A 22031-nucleotide genomic window follows, 5' to 3' on the forward strand; every position below is an offset into this window, starting at 1 on the left:
GGGATCAGGGATTGAACCACCGACTTTACCACCTAAGCCACAGCCGTCCCCCTTACCCACTTAGTTATTATATCCACTTTACTGATGAATATTTAATCAAAAATCTTATTGTAAATATTTTGTGAAGCAACAATAGTCAACCCTACAATGTTGGCTCGATATCGAGGTATTTAGTCAAAAATATTGTGATATTTGATTTTCTCCATATCGCCCAGCTCTAGTTTCAGCTCTGATAAAGTGCTGAAGCTACTCTTTGTTTATATCTGGGGTGCTTCTGTTCACCTTTACCTCAGTTAATCCCGTTAGCCGAGGCATTTCCTGCCTTGTAAAATAACGTAAACGTAAGAGTACTTGTCACTCAGTCTAGTGTCAGCTGTGGTATCGCCAGCAAATATAGGCTTTGTTACCTTGTCAACATGTCACTTACCCTGCTGTGGGTATAATGACATACAGTAACTAGCGCTCAGCAGAAATCCTGGAGATCTATTCTACCCTACTCAATGCAGCTCTATAAAAAAGTGCAGTGAGATTTCTCAGAGTAAAAGGCAGTAATGAAGTCACTTCAGTACTGTTCCATTGCTAAATGCAGCTACATGCATTGACGCCAGCCCTACAGATCACCACCGACCTAGTTTGTACCTATGGGAGAACTGAAAGTGGAGCAGTGTGTCTGTATAAAAGACCTGATTTGACCATGTAATGTACTTTGCCTATAATCTTCTGAAATTAATCCCACATTTCAAAAAGGATGCATTCATGTCCGTCTTCCACTTATTGTTTTGCTTCTGATAAGGTATGTGATGATGAGCCTAGCATCCACTGTGTTAGACAGACACGTACAGTATAAGGTTGATTAAAGGGTTGATTAAAACAATTCACTTTAAAAAATTGCAATAATTATTATTTTGAGAGATGAACTTAGGAGGAAGTTGTGTCACAAACGTTTCTGTGAAATGTGCAATATTTAAGGGTCATAAATGGTGGGTGGAAGGGCACTATGATTTCGTCACCTTCCTAAAATAATGGCCTAAGTCATTTTTTCAGGTTTTTCAGAAAACACAAAAAACTAAACGGCCTAAATCACACGCTTGTGATACATATACATAGGCAAATATACTAAAGCTGTAGAATCACAAGACCTGTTCAACTGAGGATGTAGGCAATTTTACCAGAGGTGGCCAGCACCATGAGGAGATGATTTAGGCAAAAAAATACTTTTTGTCAAAAAATGACTTAGGCAATTATTTTAGGAAGGTGACGATTTGGATTTCCCCAGATGTGTATTACAATTAAAAGTGGGTCTGCAATTGTTTAGTCTATGAAACATCAGAAAATAGTGAAAAATATCTATCCCATTTTCCAAGTTCAAGGTGAAATCTTTAGATTTGATTGTATTTTGCAACCAACAGCCCCAAGCCAAATAAACCCAAATATATTCACCTTAGAATGATATAAAACAGGGAAGAGCAGCAAACCTCTCAATGGAGAATTTGCCACCAGAATTATATTGTCAAAACAGATTACTTTTCCTTCAATGAACTAATTGATTAATTGACTACAGTAAGGTCACAGTATTTTATTTAATATTTTTTTAACAATCCAGATGTGTGTGTGTGTGTGTGTGTGTGTGTGTGTGTGTGTGTGTGTGTGTGTGTGTGTGTGTGTGTGTGTGTGTGTGTGTGTGTGTGTGTGTGTGTGTGTGTGTGTGTGTGTGTGTGTGTGTGTGTGTGTGTGTGTGTGTGTGTGTGTGTGTGTGTGTGTGTTATTGGCCAGCCATGTAATGACTTGTGAATAATTGATAGCGCAGTGAGAGGAGAATCTCTGGAGTATTGGTCTCTCACTATCCCAGCCCAAACATCTCTTGTTTGTCTGGTGTCTGTCTGCAGACTCTCTCTACAGAACAGGGGTCAGGCTTTGTGTTCGCTGTCACATTCACTCGCAACTGTAGAGCCAGGACTGTGGGGTATTACTTCCACAACATACTTTGTGCTGTACGTGGGATATGTACAGTAGAATACAGTATATCCTGTTGATCAGTAGGCATTTACCTAAAGTATTAAAGTATCACTGGTGCACAGACTTGCTGTGACAGAGATTGAAACGTGAAGAAGTAGGGCTGGGCGATATGGCCAAAATCTTCTATCCCGATATATATATATATATATATATATATATATATATATATATATATATATATATATATATAGGTAATTTCATACCTCAGTAATGATAAATATCACGCTATAGCATGTTTTCTGGTAATTAAATAATGAAATAATCTATATGTAATATCCACATGGTAAAACTTATTTTTGTGAAATAAATACTTGACAAATGAAAAGTACTGAGAATTTTGGTGCAAAATAAACAAAAGGTGAAAGGATCAGGACGTAAAGTGTGGTCCAAATGACCTAAATATTGGCCAGGCCAGCCTCTGGTTTTTCAACATCGCTGCAGAAACGATATAGAAAAATATATACGATTGTATCTCCCAGCCCTATGATGAAGGATTTAAAGCTTTTTCGACGCACCGTTGAAAGTAAAAATATATGCCACAGTCAAACACCAGGATTTTTTGCTTTACCACTGCAGCTGCCCTTTAAAAAGTAAAGTAAAATTACCATCCCAAGCGGGATGCAGGCATTATCAGCGGGTTACCTCTGTATGAGTAGCCGTGTAATAATAATAATAATAATAATAATAATTGAACCGCTTCAGGCTGATTCAAGACCCCTCCGCTTCCTGCATCACCGCAAAAATGACCGGCTCGCTCTACTGTACATTATCCCTTACTTTTTCATCTGTTTTTGAGCCTGCAGTGTTTGCCTCTTTGGCTTTAGCTCAGACCTAATATCAGACAGAGGGTTTCTGTCTCTCTCTCTCCATGTTTACATTCACAAGCCTGCATCCAGACAGCTAAATATTTGGCGTCCTCCAAGGGCTCTCTGCCGTCTGTGACATTTCTGCGTCATTTGGTCCTGCTCCCAAACTGCTAGCGAGACTAAACCCCTGATTACCTGTGTTCGCCCTCACAACGGGAAATGCTTTTTGCCTGGGGGAGGAAAGGGAGACCCATTCAGTTGACCCACTGAATGTCAGGAAAGGTCACTTAGACTTTTCATAACTGGAGTGCCTCTACCAGATGTACGCTTATTGAATGTGACTTGTAAAGGCTTTGTAATAGTGTCTAGACATTTGAGTGGTGCAGCATTGTTGTCAGATACTTATTGGCTGTCTTAAGCCTCTGCTGTCCTGTCTGAGACAGCGTGTGTGTTTTATTAATGGCTCTGAAAACATGATTTTATGAATATGTTAAATGTACAGTATCACCCTCATGACTGAACACAGGTATGATAGTGTTAAGTCATTCAGAGTGCTATTACATCAAACTCACTATTTCGGTAAGATGTTGGCACAGTACTGGTGATACAGGAACGGGAATTCCCAGTAAGAATTTGTCTCTACACTGCATACATCTGGGGGAATTTACCAGCTCTTTATCAGTGAGCTTGTGGTGACGAGATGCTGGCTGGGGAAAAACTGCAGCGATGACAGGGACAGAGTAAGAGGAGGGTTTTTGGCAACCTTAAAGAATGGCGACACTGACACGGTCCTTGCGGGGCCGGTTGGAAGCATTTTTCCATTGCACTTCCATTTCTGGCTGAGTGCATTGTAGTTTGTGGAGGTCAGCCCAATCTGTGGAATGAAACTGGCTGAATGGTGTGCCCATATTTGTCATTTGCTCACTTTGATTGTTTCTATCAAAGCTTCAGTTCACAAAGGCAGTTTAACCTCAGTCACATGAATTCGTATCCACTACACAGATGCTGCCAAAGGTACTTAAATGCCAATTTTAGTTTCTCTTTAATACTGCTTTTCTAGCAAATGAACCAACATGAACTTCAAAATGTGTGTTTTTGGAGAAATACAATATTCAATACGTGAGTCAATATGTAATTTAATATTACATTGTAGGGCATAAGCAAAGCAATGTTTTGGATAGGAGGATGAATAATGCCAAATATTGTATATTTGTCCTATTAAGATGATCAATGTGGTTTTAAATGTTAAAGCAGATTCACTGAAACCATTTCTAAGTGTGTCTGTTGTGCTAGGCCACAAATTAAGCTGTTGCTAGTGTGATAGCGAGGGGTCGAGGGGCTCATATGCATATGCAATTTTCTTTGACAAGATTAAGGTCTATTCTTTTGAAGCTCTCATGGTTAAACCTGTGGAGGGTCGGGGGAGAAACAAATCACCTCCACTACATTCTGTCTCCCCTCTCCTTTTTTTCTGCTGACACTGCACTAAATGGAATAATCCGTCGACCCCTCCTTCTGTTCATCTTTTCACTTTTTAAAAATAACCAGATGTTCTCTGCATGTCTGACACCTTGTTAAGCCCTCGGAGGCTCGGGGGATTGTGCCATTTTTATTTGTGGACTGTGAGATGATGAGACAGCCGTGCTAGTATGGATTTTAATTACTGTGTCGGTAGGGCAGTGTTGTTATGGCTTTGTAAGAAAGAAGCTCCAAGTCATAATGGAGACAAGTTCTCAAAGCTGATCATAATTAATGTCACGTCTACCATGTATTGCAGATGCTAAAACATACTTACCATGGCTTCCATGTTGATTTCGTAATTTAGATTGAGTGTAAAATCACGACTGGCATAGCAGTTGAATTAGCCCATCGCTACATGAGAATACATGGTGACATGACTCTAATGATCAGAAACCCCATCCCTGGATGTAAACTAGATCATAGTTCATAGCACATAAAGGTTATCTGCTGAAATGTATGCACATCTATCTATATTCTAAACATAGGGAAGGGAACAAGGCACCAACAAGCATTTCCAGACAGTGCATTTCATTTTTGCACAACCTCACCCAGAGGACGTCTGTATGAGGTGGTAGAGGTAGATTGCTGGATGCCTGGGGGGAGTAAAGGGGTGTCTCATGTTGGTTCTTTGTTCTCTAACGCAGCAAGAGAGACCACCTAATCTGTCACCGTCAGGTACCCCGGGGGGATGAGTTGTGATAAATACAGGAGGGGATTTGAGAGGACACTTAAGAGGGCTTCTTCATGACTTATATATGAGTATAGGGACAGAGCTGCTGTTAAAAAAAAAAAAAAATACCTTGGGCCACAAACAGCTTTGTGGTTCTTTTCATATGTAGTTTTTTAAAGAGATATACAGTATCTCTGCTTTGTTTGAGACCACTGCAGCCTCCCGGTTTCCTAACAACGAGAAAGTTTTTGCAAAGCCTTCTCCAGGGCAGCTCCCAGGCTCTGGAACTCCCTCCCTCAAGAGATCCCTCTCCATCTTCCAGTCCCGCCTCAAGACCCATCTCTTCACCTCTGCCTATCCGTAGCCCCACCCCCCCCTCCCTTTTCATCTGTGCCTGGATCTTGTCTTGTTTTGTTTTGTACCCTGCCCTGTAAAGCGACTTTGAGTCCATGAAAAGCGCTATACAAATTAAATTTTATTATTATTATTATTATTATTATTATTATTATTATTATTATTATTATCTCAAATGAGCTTCAGCCTAGTTAGTTGTCCTATGAATAAGGTGGATATTTCTACCATTGTGCATAGTAATTAGAACAAAACGCATGCTTGGAAAGCCTATAGAAATCATATGTAGTAGAGCATTGAAGACAAACATGGCTGAGTATTTGTTGCAAATCCAAAAACAGCGGAGTGTTGAACCACAAAATGTGTATGTGGGAATAGAGTCAAATAAAAAAGACTACAAAGTATTCTCAGTTGTAGAATATCAAAAGAGATTCATTGTTGAACTTTGTTCATGTCTTTTTGAGGATGTCTGACAACAGGGCAGTTCAGGAAACCTCATTAGAAAACCACTGATGTTGTACTGTAGGAGATAAGAAGCGACATTGATTTTGCTCTAAATTGTAACACACACTGATACTGTGAAGTCCATTAGTATCCACTTCAGTGGACGGGCTGCCATAGCCTGTCTTTGCTGGTTATAGTATTTCTGTTTCTCGCCTCTGCTGGTAATTATAACTGTGTTCAGGAGTCAGTTCTCTGACCATGTGGTGTTTGAGGGTTGGGTCTATGGGAGGAGGCCTTTCCCCTTCCATTATTGCTGGGAGCTGACAAGGTCGGGATTAATTAAGGCACATTTCCAGATTCAGCAGACTGCCTCCTTCATGCCAATCCTCTGGGTGACACTGCTGAATGGAACTCAGCAGCAAGTGCTTGCAGGTTGTGTACTGTGCTTTTTATAAAAATGAATCATTAATCATCAAAAGCCAGATTAGAAAAATGTAGGATGATCATAACCTGACTCCAGAAGCTCTAACAATAGTTATATTTCAGAAACTGAAGAACATTTAAAAAAAAAAAAGTCAGATCTGCTGGTCACTGAGCAACTCCACTGGAGCGGTTGGGGTTAAGGGCCTTGCTCAAGGGCACCTCAGTGGTGGTAATGAGGGAGGGACAAGCGCTGCTCTTTCACTTTCCCCACCAGATTTTTATCATGTCGGTCTGGGGATTGAACCGACGACCTCCCGGTTACAAGCTCGCTCTGAAAGAAGCTGCCTCCAGTAGTAGTTGTACAGAGACACATTACAAAAAAACAATGATTATCATATTATCAGAAATTCCTATCCTTGTTTCCACCAGGCCTTGCCAAAAGTAAGCTTTGTGTTTTTTCTGTGGGAATGGTAGAAGAACACTGGCAACACCTGAACCAGTGTAAATAAAGGATTTCATATTCTTTTACACGTTTTAATCTATAATTGATACCATTTAGTTGTATATGGATTTGCTTGGGTTGCACTTGTGATACAAACTGATGCGGCTTTAATACTGCCACGTCAAATATCATGTCCAACAAAGAGTTAGCAATGGCAAAACGTGTGCTTTTGTCTGTGTGTGCCTATGTGCATGTCTGTGTCTTTGTCTTGCCGGCTCCTTAGAGGCTTATAGTGGGGGATTTCTAGCTGTCAGCTAATAATGCTGATGTTGGCGTTTCTGTGAAACCAGACTGTAGACATTTACATATGCCTTACAAAAGCTCGCCTTGGATCCCAGACAAAAGGATAATCTGGTTGTGGGACCTTATGAATATATAAGAATAAATCGAACATTCAATGATCTATTCAAATCTTTGTTGATAAGTAGCCAAAGTCCTCTATTGCTCCCCATATGTGTCTCTTCTCCTTTCTTTGTAGCCTTTAAATTGTATTTACATTTATTGTCGTTTCCTGACTTTGTATTATTTTTCTGCTTTTCTTTCTGCCAAATACACTATATACTCATCAATACTGCAAAAATATGTCATGCATTTTCATTTATCAGAAAGAAACCTCCCATTAATCATTTCAATAGCTTCCCCTTTGTGATACAGGAAATCACATAAAACACCGCGGAGATAGGGGGTTCCTTGTAGGTCAGGAAAAAATAAACCGAACGATGTACAGTGGCCCTGAAAGCTCAATGCAATGCAAATGAACAAAAACACATGCAAATATACAAAACACAAGCAAATAGAAAAAAACCATCTTCACCAATTTGACAACCCATGAAGAAAAAAAAATGGTGCAAAGTTAGAAAGCACAACCAAATTAATAAGCATACTGCAAGTCGCACAGAACACAACAGAAAAACAAACAGAAGTTTCCAGGGGACACTAAAAAATGATGAACATACCCGGACACACCTGGGACACGTTATTTGCTGCCATGGTTTGTGGCTCATGAAGGTACTGTAATTGATTAACTGTTAGTGTTGTTGGAAAATTAGCTGTAAGTTGATTTTCCTTTTTAACGTTGGGATTGCATTACAGTGTTACAGATATTATTTCAGATACTTTGCTGTTAATCTAGTTAGCCTTTAGCTGATTACTAGCTTACCTTACCAGTTCAACTCTATATCATGCAATCAGAATGTTTAACGAAGAAAATGCAACATTAGTGTATTTCTATTAAATTAATAAAACAATTTCTGTTGTGTTCTGTGTTGACAGCTTTTCTGTGGTAGATTTTTCTGTATTGGCAGCGTGTTTCTATATTTGGTTGCATTTTTTAAATGACTTCCATATTTGACTCAGTAACTCTGTTTACTGTATATCTCACGCTGTCTGAGTTCTTTTAACCTCACATTGATATTCTCTGTGTTAGCAGTTTTATAAGCTCAATATAAGACTCGTCATACAGCAAGAATGGCCAATGTATTTGTCATAATAGACTGGTTTATATCTGCTATTTGTTTCTTAATCTATCCGTGGTGTTGGTGGTGTTTGTGATTCTTCTCTGCTTTAGAGCTTGCAATAAGATGCCCAAGCAAGGAAATGAATTCCATAAAACCCAAAGCCATTTTGATTTGGCCTTAGAGGCATATAAAACACTAGCTGACCCAGATAACTGAGAGCCAATTCAGCCTGCTCTCTCTTTACGGAGCTCAGTCTTCTCTGTGTCCGCTTGTTATAAGACATGCTGTATAGAAAATGCGAGTGGATAATTAGTAACGAATCACTCTTGGCGTTTCTCTTTAATGTTACTCTTTTATTTTAGTACTTAACTCAAGTCAGGTTGTTTGGATTGACCTTTAAAAACTGAAACTGAAACTTTTATTTTATTAAAAATCAGATCACAGTGACTCTGCATTGCTCCAGTTGCATTTACTAACAAGGCCAGTGACATATGTTGGTGCTGGAACCACCTGCTGTGTTGCCAAATTGTGACAGCTATGTGATGGTAGAGTTTGTCCTTCGGTGGGTATACTTAGAGTTTTGAGTACAAGCGTAGTCCTTTTCCCAAGTGGAACGTGCAACATTGTTTGGTATGATTATCTGGATTAGTGTCACTGTAGGTTAAAGTGAAAGGGGCTTCCGTCTGAAAAGCAGTTTTACGGACCCCAAAAGCACAAAGTGATTCATCTTCTCTTCTTAGGTAGAGAAAGCACCAGACAATCGTGTTACGATGAAAATCTGACTCAGATGCCAAAGAGATTTTTTTTTTTACAGCACAACATATCTCACACAGGAATCAGTGAAGCTCATCCACCCTGCTTTTATCAGCTGCAGTCGCACAAGAGCTCTCACAGCAAAATCAGTCAGTAGGACTATGATAGGAATGGGACATTTTGGCTAACTGTGCAGTTCTTTTTACATATTGCTTAACCACGTCTTACTTTGAATCTTGGATGAATTCCTACTTAATAAGTTATGGATGCAAAGAAAAACTTTTTTCCCCATCTTCACAGTCAAATAGAATAATCAGCTTTCCCATATTGGCCGCTATTGATATAAGAGAATGATAAATTAAAAATGAAATGCTTAAAGTATGGTACGTGATGATGTGTTCCAGGCCCTGCAGGTTGTAGATAGTAGCAGCATGGTAAGCAGTGTCAGTGCACTGTGGGTTTTATAATCAGCACTCCCTTCAGTTGTCTGCTTGTATCCATGATGATTGCAGACCCATTAGGCCCGTCTGTCCTGCCCAAGGCTCTCCTGACAGACGTTTGTGTGGAGACCCCTGCTCTCCTGCTACTGAGTTACATCTGCCTCGCTTACTGAGCCAGGCCCACATGAAAATGGCACTGCTGCGAGAAAGGAGCGCTGGCTGAATGCTAATACTGTGGCCTTGAGTGGACCTCACCACCTGCAGCCCTTTTCTGTGGCAGCAAGAGAAGCTGCAGTCTGTAAGAAGCCAGCATTACCTCATGCCTAAAGAAAGGCCTCCGGTGTATTTCCGTGTGATTCCCAGGGAACAATTACAAGACATGGACGGACTCCAAGATAATTAGAATCAGAATGGAGGCAGGCAGAGGCTGAGTTCACTCTGGCTGGCCTTCCTTTGAGGTAATTGATTGGGCTTTAGCATCATTGCCCTGAGAGGAAGACTGGGACATTGGGACCGGCTCCCTTTTAACTGATGGTAAAATAACTCAAGGACACAAAGGTTCATCTGAGAGCTGGGGCTAACTCTCTTTGAGACATTAAAGGATGTTTTCTGTGTAGAAAAGGCAACATAACTGCTCAAATCTGAAAACGTATTTTGGCTGCAACTGTTTTTGCTAGTTGTAGTGTTTGAGCATCACTTCAATGTCATTTGGTGGTGTTGTGTCCTTTTGCCATTGGCTTGACATAGCATAAGTTAATAATAGCATCCTGTGGTGGTGTGTCACCTCTAACATTGCTATGATACTACTTACGCATTTTTCTATACTAATTTTATATTACCGAATTATATACCTATACTAAACTATAACTTTTCTACCTTCTGTTTATCATACAGTAGGACTGGCTGTAGTTTGGAGGATTGTTTCAGTTCTTAACTTCTATTCTAACCATTATCTCAGAGATAACAGCCTCACTGTTTTCTGATCCACTTTCCTTTGCTGTCCTGTCAGAGCTGTCAAGTCTGCTGCTGTGCTATCAGCAGACGGCAAACTCAACAGTTTGTGCTGCTGCTTCATGTTAAAAGCTTTCCACTGGTCTTCAAACCTTCCTGTTTCCTTAATTTTGTACCCTTTGTAGTTACAAAAAAAAAAGATCTCTGTCTTTTTTCTCTTATTGTTTTCATTGTTGAACTTGTTCCGATTTATTGATTTTACCTGATTGAATTGTTTTTTACTTGTTCCTGCTATTGTGTGCTACTTTTGTCTAACAGATCTGTTTTTGCAGTGCTGCAAACCAATTCTCCCATGCAGGACAATAATGAACTTAAAGGAACACGCCGACTTACTGGGAATTTAGCTTATTCACAGTAACCCCCAGAGTTAGACAAGTCCATACATACCCTTCTCATCTCCGTGCGTGCTGTAACGCTGTCTGACGGTCCCAGCAGCAGCAGCAGCCCATCACAGAACATGCAGGTGAATGGTTCCAGCAATCCTACTGCTCCCAATAAGTGACAAAATAACGCCAACATGTTCCTATTTACATGTTGTGATTTGTAGAGTGACAGCGTGTACAAAAAACAACATAACATGAGACACAGCCATCTTATAACCGTAAACAAACCGGGAACTATATTCTCAGACAGGTTTGCTGCAAAGCAAATCATTCCGCCCAAGTACTATATTCTTCCGCCTGAGAATATAGTTCTTTATAGTTTATAGTTATAGTTAATATAGTTCTGGAGGAATGCAGGTGTCCCAACTGTAAGGAAAATTGTATATTATGTGGATAATCTTCATTTTTCTGGCTACAGTATTCATTTTAATCTGGTGCTTAAATACATTGTCATTTTGTTAGGGTCGGGTGGAGCTGATGCCAGCTGACAGAGAAGTACACTCTGGAACAGTCGCCAGTCAATCCCAGGGCTGACACATAGAGACAGACAGCCATTCATGCTTTCATTTACACCTACGGGCAATTTAGAGTCAACAGTTAACCAAACTCCTGCATGTCTTTGGACTGCGGAAGGAAGCCAGAGAAAGCCCACACTAACAAAACTCCACACGGAAGGGCCTGGAACCCTCTTAATGTGAGGGGACATTTATGCTATTTAAATGATTAAAAAAATGTGCTATATTCACACTGAAAACAAGAAACATCACATTTGAATAGATTTTAAGAATTTACCAGATATTTTTTCTTGGAGAACTCCCTTATCCCTAACATCATGGTACAAGAGATTAATCAAACCAAGATAGTTGAATAAGCAGCGTCCCTGAAAAATTCATGTATCATCAACAAAGCAAATGGCCGGGTCATGAAATGCTGTTCATATGTTTTTATGACAAGCTATACACTTTTGTGTGCAGCTTCTCTATGTGCCCCAATGCATCATCTAAGGAGGATGAGAAGAGATTCTCACACACTGTAGTATAGGGTTTGTCTCTCTCTCTCTCTCTCTCTCTCTCTCTCTGGCAGCCCTCTGTTAAACTTGCAAACAAAATTACATAGAAAAAAAAATGTCTGGCTTCTTCACAATAAATGTCACCCCGTGTTAGAATTCCCCAATGCCAACGAGAAATGGTTTCAAAATTGGGGTTTGATTTCAAGGAAATCTATAATAACTTCATTGTGAAGTGGTAAAAAAGCTTCCGTAGTTTTCTTGTCGAATGTTTGATGCGCAGTCATGCTTAACCAAAATAATGAGATGACATTTTGACTCACAGTATTTTAGCTGACGCCAAGATGTGCCCAAAGAGAACATTCAAGTTTAAGAGAATATAGTTGCTGAGTCACCGCCGTTATTGATTATAAATGTCGTCCGTGAAGCATCTTTTTTTGCCTACAGTGTCAAATAGTGATCACATCTTTGCCTTGACTGCAAGCTTTTCACAACTAATTTAGACAGTATTGGAAATGTACTTAAAACATGCTCTTATTTTGGGAAACGGCCGTGGGTGTGGCCATGGCCGAGTGATTTTCCTTTTATAGTTATGCATGCTATATCCCATGCTACTACTTCTACAGTTTTAAGTATTCTTTTTATGCCTCTGTGCCGGCGACAGCTGTGGCCGGAGGCATTTTGTTTTTGGGTTGTCCGTCGGTCTGTCCATTTCCATTCTTGTGAACGCCATATCTCAGGACCCCCCTGGAGGGAATTTTTTGAAATTTGGAATAAACGTGCACTTGGAAACAAGGATGAACTAATTAGATTTTGGAGGCCAAAGCTCAAGGTCAATAATGTGACATCACAAAATGATCAAGAATTCCTACGCTAATTATGCCAACATTTTCCATGAATGTCTAATAGGATAAAATGATGACATTTGATATCCAAAAGGTCAAAGGTCAACGTAACTGTGACATCTTAATGTTCTGCAAAAACACTTTTCTGGCCATTAGTCAACGCCTTAACTCAGGAACAGAAGGGGAGACATTTGGTCGGGTACTGAATTAGTGGCACTAATCTTAAAACTGTGGGGATTGTATAAATGTACTGTGCTGTCGAGTTGAAGATGTGTCTAAAGCATCCATGTATTGCCAAAAAATACACTTTATACCTTTTTTATTAAATTTCTTCAAAGTCTTCACTACATATATTATATGAGTCCGGAAAGAAATGGATGTAAACTGGGACTTTATTGGTTGGCGGAGGCAAACAAACGCAAGGCTTCTCAACAGATCATGTGTTAATGATTTCAGTCAAAATATTGTGTCTGTATGGTCTCACCCTGAAAACATATGGTCTTTCTGGCACTAGATTGTAACCCACTAACTAGATATTCAGACAGGATGTCCAATGGTACCATCACAATAGTACTGGAAGATGAATTGGAGTCTCAGCTGCTGGTTTAGTAAACAGCTGGTCATTAGTCTTAAATAACAGGTACAGTAGCATTAAAACCCCTCCAGGGAGCCACCAGTTCCCCCATCATCTGCAGTTACCATGACAACATAATCCCACAAGATTTCACATGATTTTTATACAGCACCATGTCATCAGGATGTTTATTGTAACATTAGTCTTTTGTGTGTTAGACACATGTCATTGTGGCAGAGATCCCCAGAGTATTATGGAGACAGGTTTACCGGTGTTTCACATGTGGAGCCATCTGTGTGCTTTTGTTGTGCTGAGATGTGTGGTCTCCCACAGTCTAGGCACTTGGAGAAACACTTTCCTTCATCTATCTGTGGATACCCAGTAGCTGTGGGTACATGCAGACTAGCTGACCACAGGTAACATGAGACAGTATTACCTTCTTCTTTTTTTGAATGCGTTCCACTCTGAGGACAAACCCTCCCCTTACCTCCAGCTTATGTGTTCACCCTGTCTGTCCATCTGCTCCCACTGCAGCCATTTCTGTACATTCATGTGTGCCAGGTCTACTCTCAACCCTTCCCTCTGAGCCTCAGGGCTCATTTAGAGCGTCCCTGTCACAAAAGGCAGGGTGCCATCCTTTCCATTCAGATGAAAGACCAATCTGAGGTTTCTACCACTTCCAGTCTTGATCACCACATTGACACTCTGCCACATCTACTGAGCTGTCCCTTCACTAATAGCTCACAACAAAACACGCTAATTTGTGTCAAACCCAGGACTATTACACTATATAAAACTGCTATAAAATCTTATAATGTGTATTTATTTCAGTACATCTGAAGTGGCTTCAGTCACTAAATACACACTGGGTTTGGACGGTATTTCTGGGAAATAGTTTGATACCTTTCTCACCAAACAACTGTGATCACAGTCTATCACTCTAAGACCTGAAGCCTGAGACAAATGCTTATTTCAGGAGACCTGAAGATCACAGTTAACTGGTATTCCTGTCCAATTTGAAAGCGCTTGAGAGAATCTGCAAGGAAGAGCATGTTTAAGTGGATTAAATTTAAATATATCAAATAACAAAATGAGTAAAAATTGAAAGTGTCAGAATACTGTATGTTATTGCTTTTCCTTTATTGTTTTTTTTCTTCTTGTCTTCTCTCTTGCTCTGTCCCTCCATAGCTCAATATGAGAGCAGAGCTCTGCTTCATCTTATGCTGAGTTAGTGTGTGGTGTAATAGGTGTTCAGTGCCAGTGGTAGGCTGATTGAGTTGGTCTAATGAAAAGCCTTTTCAATGGGGTGTCATCTGTCAGCCACCATTAGCTTGCACTATGTAAACATTGGCTGAGGGAGGCTTTTCTGTAACTCAGAGATGGAACACGATTTAAGCAATTCTAGACAAATGTAACTCACTCCCTCTTTCACTCTAAAAGAAACGGATACTCTTGTGTTTCATGGTGTTTTCTAAAACCAAAAAAAAAAATGCCAGTAGTTGGTAAACTCTGCATGTGTATTGTATGCATGAAGTTGTGGAAAACAAGACGCTGTATGATTATACAACAGACTGTCATAAACAGTGAAGATGTGTGTAAACAAGTGCTCGCTGAGATCAGGCGAAGAAAAACTATGGATAGAAAACAGCTCCTTCCTTGGGACATTTTGAACCTGTGAACAGCACTTTATAAAAAGACTCTATATGCACTTTATAAAAAAAAAAGACTCCATGCACTTTATAAATATCTCTATGCACTTTATGAGAGGCTCTATGCACTTTACACTTAAGCTTGGTTTGCACATTTTGTTTTATTAGTTATATTTTTGTAATTCTTGTATGGTTTATATTTATGTCATGTAGTCTACTGTATGTTTAAATGTATAAATTGTAATTTGTAAAAACTTAATAAAGCTCTTTAAAAAAAGAAAAAGTAAACTCTGCATATATCTGTGTTGTGCTTGTTTTTCAGAATGGTACTGACTATGGGTTCCTGGTGCGTCAGAACTCTGAACTCTTGCGAGCCCTCGACGAGCTGGAAAAGACTTGTACCACACTGAGGGAGGAGAATGGCCTACTGGTAAGACTAAAAATAACAGAGTTTGTAGTCTTCCTAGAAAGTAGGGCAGGTGCACAGAAACGATGAACAACATTGTTTCAGTTAGGTGCTGTTACTTGCTGTTATTCATTTTATAAATAGAAAATTATCTTGTAAGTTTGCCCATGTGTCTTCTGAATTTAAAGAAGAATAGCACAAGCAGATGATATAAAACTAGGACATCTGCCACTGAATCCCTCTTCAAACCATTAATAAGCTGTCCTGAATAATTGTTTTTGTGACTTTCTTGTTTGTGTTAGCATTTTTGCTGCAGGCGTCTGATGATGAAATTTGTTTCCCATGTGTTTAGCGGAAGAGCAGCGCCCCAGAGACTGAGGAGAAGGTCAGGCGGTTGAGGAGAAAGAACACAGAGTTGTCTGTTCTTGCTAAGAGGCTGGAAGAGAGGGCTCGAAAACTGCAGGAGGCCAACCTCAGAGTGGTATACAGCACGAATAAAATACCTAACTACTAACCGTTGCACAGCGAACTGCGTTTTTCCTCACTGTGACTCAAATGCTGGGGAGTGACTCATTATCAAGCACCACCACCCAAATCACCACATCACCATAATGTTTGGTAATTAGTTGAATAGAATAGTTCAGCATGTGATGAATGGGAGCCTTGTTGAAAAATACCAGCACCCTATTGAATAATTTAATCAATGTATAACTAGAATGGCTGCAGATTTTAGTAGGAAGTCTCTTGATATGTAGTCTAGCATTGCCAGACCTATCCCCACAGCGCTGTGGAGTAAGGCCTGGCTACACCAGACATACATTCTGGGTGAGGAAAAAAAACGCTCTGGGTTGTTTGCATTTCTTTAAACCAATCACAATCACAATCGCAAAGCTCCGGACGCAGAGACAGTGGCTCTGCAAAATATTCTCGGGAAGGAACTTGTTTTGGTGGAACATTTGCACCCCGCAAAAGAAAACGCCTCATACAATATTACATGAAGTTAGCTATTCACACAATACAGTAATGTGACCTATTTAAATTAGCTAGATACATGGTTTAACATCATTTGCTCTTACCAGTGTATCTCCGTGTGTACTTCTTCCACAGTAATCCCACCAATCGGTCCCAAAACGTCCCACTTAGATAGTAAATGCTGTAAACATATTCTTTGTAAATCTTTACAATCATTCTCCGAAAGAACCCAGCAGGCCTGTCTTGTTGCACGATCCAAATTTTCTTCAAAACTTGCCATTTTCAGCGTGTAGCTTGATAGCTCGATGTTTGTTGTTGTTTCCCGTGGCGAAGGGATTTTGAGAACGGCAACACACAGAGAGCGGAAGGTGAGGGGCAAAGCCTGACATCAGGTCCTGTAAATGTACTTTCATTGGTCCAGACTAATTGAGATGTAATACCTCTTCAAAATATATGCAACATAAATCGCATAAAGATAAAAAAAACATTTACATTCCTCATGAAACATTTCTTAAAACCTGATTTGATGGACGTTATCATTTACTGTAGTTGTCTTGTTTTACGACATAGCTTGCTAAATGTATGGCCGTAGTCCCTGACTTCTTTTAATATAGTATGTATAAATGCTTATGCAGTGTTTGTGGGCACCTTTTTATTAACAGAATTCAGATGCAGATTGCTTTTGATGGAGACATCAGCACGTAAAAAGTATCTTGGTGTTCATTAGGCTGATAAATGTAAAGTCTCTTGAAAGATGACCAACACCATAATGAAGTCACATACTGTAATAAATGCTTGCATGATGCACAGTATTTCTCTTTGAAGTCTGAAGCAGCATTTGAAGCAGGCTTTTGAAGTAACAGAGTCAGGGGTCCTGAGTGGGAAAGCGCTCCAGCACAAGTCTCATCAGAAGACCAGTAGTGAAGAATACAGTAGACTAGCAAACAATTAAAGGACCTCCCCTATCTCTGTCCAGGCTGCTACGGTCACTGGCTGCTGTGTATTCTCAGTGCACCTGTTCACCAGACTGAGGGGGGGACCTTCCCCCTCCCCCACCTCACCTCCTGCTGCTCACTGAAGGGCAGAGCAATGTAGCTCTGATAAATCTACACCAACAAAAAGGTTAAAGACCTGTAAGAGCTCGGCCACATTTATAAACTCCTGTTTTTGGACCTAATCTAGGCCTAATTATGTTTTTTTTTTTATAGAAACGGTGTTGGTTTACTTCTCTATTTGGTGTTGCTTGTAGCCAAAGAGAGCCATACGTTTCTCACAAAACACTGAAAAAAACGGCTTGGGTGCTGAGCCTTATATTGGCAGGGAAAACCCTGGTTTATATTGCTGCTCCTGTCTGATATTGTATGATTTTCAAGCTGTTTATTACTGATCTTTGACTATAACCACTGTCCTCAGCAGGACAGTACCGCACCACCTGCCAATACCGGACATCTACAGCAGTCATTCCTGCATACCACCATAAGACTTTATACTGTTAAAAGAGCTTGGTTCATGTAAAAGTAAAAAAAATATATTCTGATGAATCCAAGTCATTTTAAAGTTTAAAACCATCTTCCTCTATGAAAACCTTTCTGGTTATTAATACATATTTCCTTCTTGCACTTGTAAAGGTGAATTCCCCGTCACTGATGAGGCCCGGGTCAGTGGAACAGTACAAGAGGGCGTTTGCCCGTCAGCGAGCTCGTGATCTTGCCCAGCATGCCGATGCACTGCTGTCTAAGGACAAAGAGATTGCTGCCTTACAGCAAGAGTGCAGAGAGCTGGAGGCCCGCCTGGGCACCACCAAGGTATTTATAAACCACAGACTAACCCTAACTCCTCAGAAACTAGTTTGAACTGTGGTCACCGATTTGGACTTATTTCTGATCTTTATTGATCTTCCAAGTGTTTGCCTCAGTGTTCCATTGAAACCCTACTCATCATCCCTGCCACAAGCTCGCCATCTGCTGGACAACATGGGTACTACTCATCCTAACTCCCCCCTTAAACCCGTATTACAAAGGCTGCGTCACTGCCTGGTCACTGCTGATAACTAGATGACAGTGCAGGAATAGGCTGCCTTTCTAAGTGCCTGTTTTTAATTACTGGTCCAGTGACTTAAGAGCTAACTCTGCTGAATGTGAACATCTGTTGGGTTTAATAATGAAGGGTCTTAGGTAAGCTGTCTATTGATCTAGTGTGAGAGTGGCTGTGCTGGATCCCATGTTGAAACTCAGCACATTTCTCACTATGTGATAAGGGTGACAAGGCGGGAGGGTGAGGTGGTGTTCTCAACTTGAATGGGAACGTTTAGATATAATGTATCAAATGAAATGACTGATATTTATTTTATGTCCATGACCCAGAATCTAACCCAGCAGTGTCCTCTCTAAATATTATATTTACCACTGTTGGGATTTATCAAACACAATTTTAGAGTGTTTGTTTAATCCAGTTATAAATTGCAAGAAAAATAGTCCGGCTCTACATTAGCAGTCTTTGAATCCATTATTACTTGGCATGCAGTTTGAAAATGTCAACATCTAAAGTTAGATTACCAATAATTTAGGGCTGCTCGATTTATGGAAAAAAATCATAATCACAATTATTTTGGTCAGTATTGAAATCGGGATTATTTAACATGATTACTCATTGACTTTTGGAAAGATGTTGCATTTCTTGAACTTAAAAAACAGTGAAACAGTTAAATAAATCAACAGTGAAAACACCTTTTCACCAACTGAACCAATTTCCCTTAATACTTTTCACGTTTGAACATTTGTTTTTTTTTCCCACTCAGAACACAAGACAAAATAGGAGTTTACTTGCAAAACGTAATGTGCAAAAGAATTGTTTTTCTTGATTACACAGTTTTTTGTGATCGTTAGGAGCGGAAATCTTGATCACCGATTAATTGCACAGCCCTACAATAATATGCTGACTTGATGATGTTACTGTGTTATGGCGGTCTTTGATGCGTGTGTCTGTGTCTGTGTAGGGCTCCCCTGTTCCATCTGGCAGAGTGGAATTTGAGAGGCTTCTCAGGGAGTCTCAGAGGGAGGTGCTGCGGCTCCAAAGGCAGCTGTCAGTCACATCATCCAGACAGCAGCACAACCACAGTCCCGACCCCGGTGGCCCGGAGAAGTGTGGCAAAATTGAGGAAGAGGAGAAGAAGGAGGAGGAGGAGGGGGAAGAGAAGGTAAAGTCATCCCCTCATATCAGAGCACAGCACAACTCTACGCTGACCCCTGTTGGTCTTAAACGATTTTAAAAAGAGAACCTTGTCTATGCACACTAAATCTGATGATATCAAATCAACTGTACATGATACCGAAAAAGCAGCGGCTAAGCAAAGTATATAATAGTTGCTGTGGAGTGGGAAACAAAATGCAAAATGATGCATCTACTGTATCTAAGTCAGTGTAAAGGTGCAATAACTGGTATGGTGATGCTGCTCAGCTTAATTGAGGTTAAGTATGTGATTGCAAACGTACACAGACCAGGTCATGTTTTTATACTGAGGGGTATTGATGGTGTTGGTACTGCAGTACAGTTTGGATGCCAGTATACCTTGTTTGGTAATGCAAAATTCAGCCCACTGAGTTTTTCTAAAACCTGGTGTATGTTTATGTTGGCACGGATGCTGTTGTGCAGTGTTATATAATGGCTTGTCGTTAGCGCAGTTACTAATCTGCCACAAGCCATAATGAGATGATTCCCTGTCTTGAACTTGGGCCTGATCAAAGATACCAAAGTCACACGCTCTGTGTGATCTCTCTCTCTCTCTCTCTTCATTTAATACAGATTTTCTAGATCACAGAAACAGTCATTTACCGGTGAAGTGATGCGCAGATATATAAGTCACTGGCCAAACAGTTAAAAAATGCACATACTATATATAATGAATAGATGAATAGGTTACACAATGCAGAAAGGGCATTATTTTTGAAATGCAGTTATCCACACCCCTGTAATAGGGGAAAATGTTTAAACGGTGTCCTTTTCAGAGATACAATGTCTGTGTATTAATATCAGTTTACACCACTTAAAAGCAAACATCTTAGTTATTTTTGGAAAAATTCTCCACTGCCTGTGAAGTAGAGTAAATTCTCTGCCTGTGAAGCTCAAATGAGAATGCCGATTGTGGTAATCTCTCGTTTGTGGGACGAACACACGCACTCCCAGTGGCACGCGCACACCCAGAAAGGGGCCATGTTGTGTGAACTCTAATCCCCTCTAACAACAGAATGGTACAGTCCAGTAATCCGCTCTCTGTTGCTGTGGCAGCGGTGAGAGGGTTTTGGGTGGTAGGTAAGACTCCCAGCCGCACTAAAGACTTTTCTATCTTGCCCTGCTCTGGATAACTAGCAGGCCAAGGGAAGCCTTGACGTTGCCACAGATCACACGAAAGGGGTAGGTCATCTTTTGAGTTTTGTTGTCCCTGTGTGTCGGTTGCATTGCTCCACTGTAGTTCTCCCTGGCTAACCTCATATGTGTCTGCTTGGATGTGAGCCTGAAGCCGTGCAGGACTCAAAGTTGAGACTTAACACTGAAAACTAATCGGTGTCATGACGAATCAGGGGTGTGAGAGAACTGGCTCAAGGCAGCGAGTGTTGCATTTGTGTTAGATATTAAAATCACCCGCTTATTCTGAAAGATTATTAGTATGTTACATGCCTCATGTTAGTATAACAATGTGACTCGCAGCTCGGGGGATTTTTCTTTTAGGTCTCATAGCTGTTGTTTTTTAATATCATTTCAGTAAATCCTGTGCTAAATCCCACACATGTCTGTGATGGACTGCCACTTTCTTACAAATTAGAAAGACGGGACATGCATGAGGCCTAGTCAAGGGCAGCCTGTCAGAAACACGGTTTTATAACAGTCTTATTTTGGAGCTTCTAGTTGTAGAATTTCGACAGGCCGACTTAGTGACAGGGTGGTAGAGCGTTTGATTGGTGGACATTGATATGCTCCGTATTAAAAAGAAAATCAACGGCCAGGCCAATCCATTAAGTTGCTTTTAAAAGAAGTGATCCAGTTACCAGTTTCAGTAGTCTGCAGGGATTACACCAATGTGCTTATGGCATTCAGGGCCTGCTGAATGGGATCTGACCCTGCTTTAGTACGCATAGACCCAAGGTGTACTTGATCCTTTAGTATACGTGGACCACATCAGTGTCAAGTGTACACAACGGCACCTCACTGTGTGAAGCAGTGTGCAAGTAGAGGTGAGCCTCTAAGCTAGGACCTCAGCTACAGAAACACATGCAGAGGCACCTGCTGTGGCCTCTAGACTATATACATGGCTGCATCCTTCAACAGGCTATGTCTTGATAATGATTTTATTACTGTTTTTACATGTGCAGCAGGATTTGAGTATTTACTTTATTTGTTTTAGAATTATTATGTTTTTGTGCATGCACTGTTAATTTCTTTAGATCAGTTTTGTCACACCTCCTCAGTCCCATTCAGCTTTAAAGGACACATAAATTATTATTTTTTTTACTGCGACTGAAAAGCCAACAATCACGTTTTGGCAAATTCTAAAAATAACTGCCAAAATCATGAAATCAACCATTCAACAGGAGAAGGAGTTTCTGATTTCTGTATTTTCAAAGTTTAAAAGACAGAGCAATACATTAGAACGTATTGTCCAGTCTGTCATTACCCAATCAAGCCAATAGACATACCGAAGTAAGATGCCTCCATCAGGTACAACTGAAAGTCTACACTGAAATAAAACAGCAAGGGAATGTAGGAAGTGAGCAAAACATCAAATGTCTTTGAATAATTATACATGTA

The 22031-nt window shown here is 40.3% G+C and overlaps 1 protein-coding gene across 20 annotated transcripts in view; it reads left to right on the plus strand.

Annotated features, from left to right (window-relative positions):
* The window catches only part of LOC116058078 (peripheral-type benzodiazepine receptor-associated protein 1), a 71812-nt gene that overhangs the window by 11916 nt on the left and 37865 nt on the right, over nt 1-22031 (plus strand). For 19 of the 20 annotated variants that reach the window (XM_036008743.1, XM_036008730.1, XM_036008736.1 and 16 more), the window contains 4 exons: nt 15174-15281; nt 15610-15738; nt 17858-18034; nt 19225-19425. In XM_036008743.1, coding sequence (XP_035864636.1) covers nt 15174-15281; nt 15610-15738; nt 17858-18034; nt 19225-19425 — 615 coding nt within the window. Of the gene's footprint in view, nt 1-14514; nt 14614-15173; nt 15282-15609; nt 15739-17857; nt 18035-19224; nt 19426-22031 lie in introns of those variants that run through there. The other variant, XM_036008747.1, reaches the window with a different exon arrangement.

Source organism: Sander lucioperca, chromosome 13 (assembly GCF_008315115.2).
Source record: "Sander lucioperca isolate FBNREF2018 chromosome 13, SLUC_FBN_1.2, whole genome shotgun sequence".
Lineage (NCBI taxonomy): Eukaryota > Metazoa > Chordata > Actinopteri > Perciformes > Percidae > Sander > Sander lucioperca.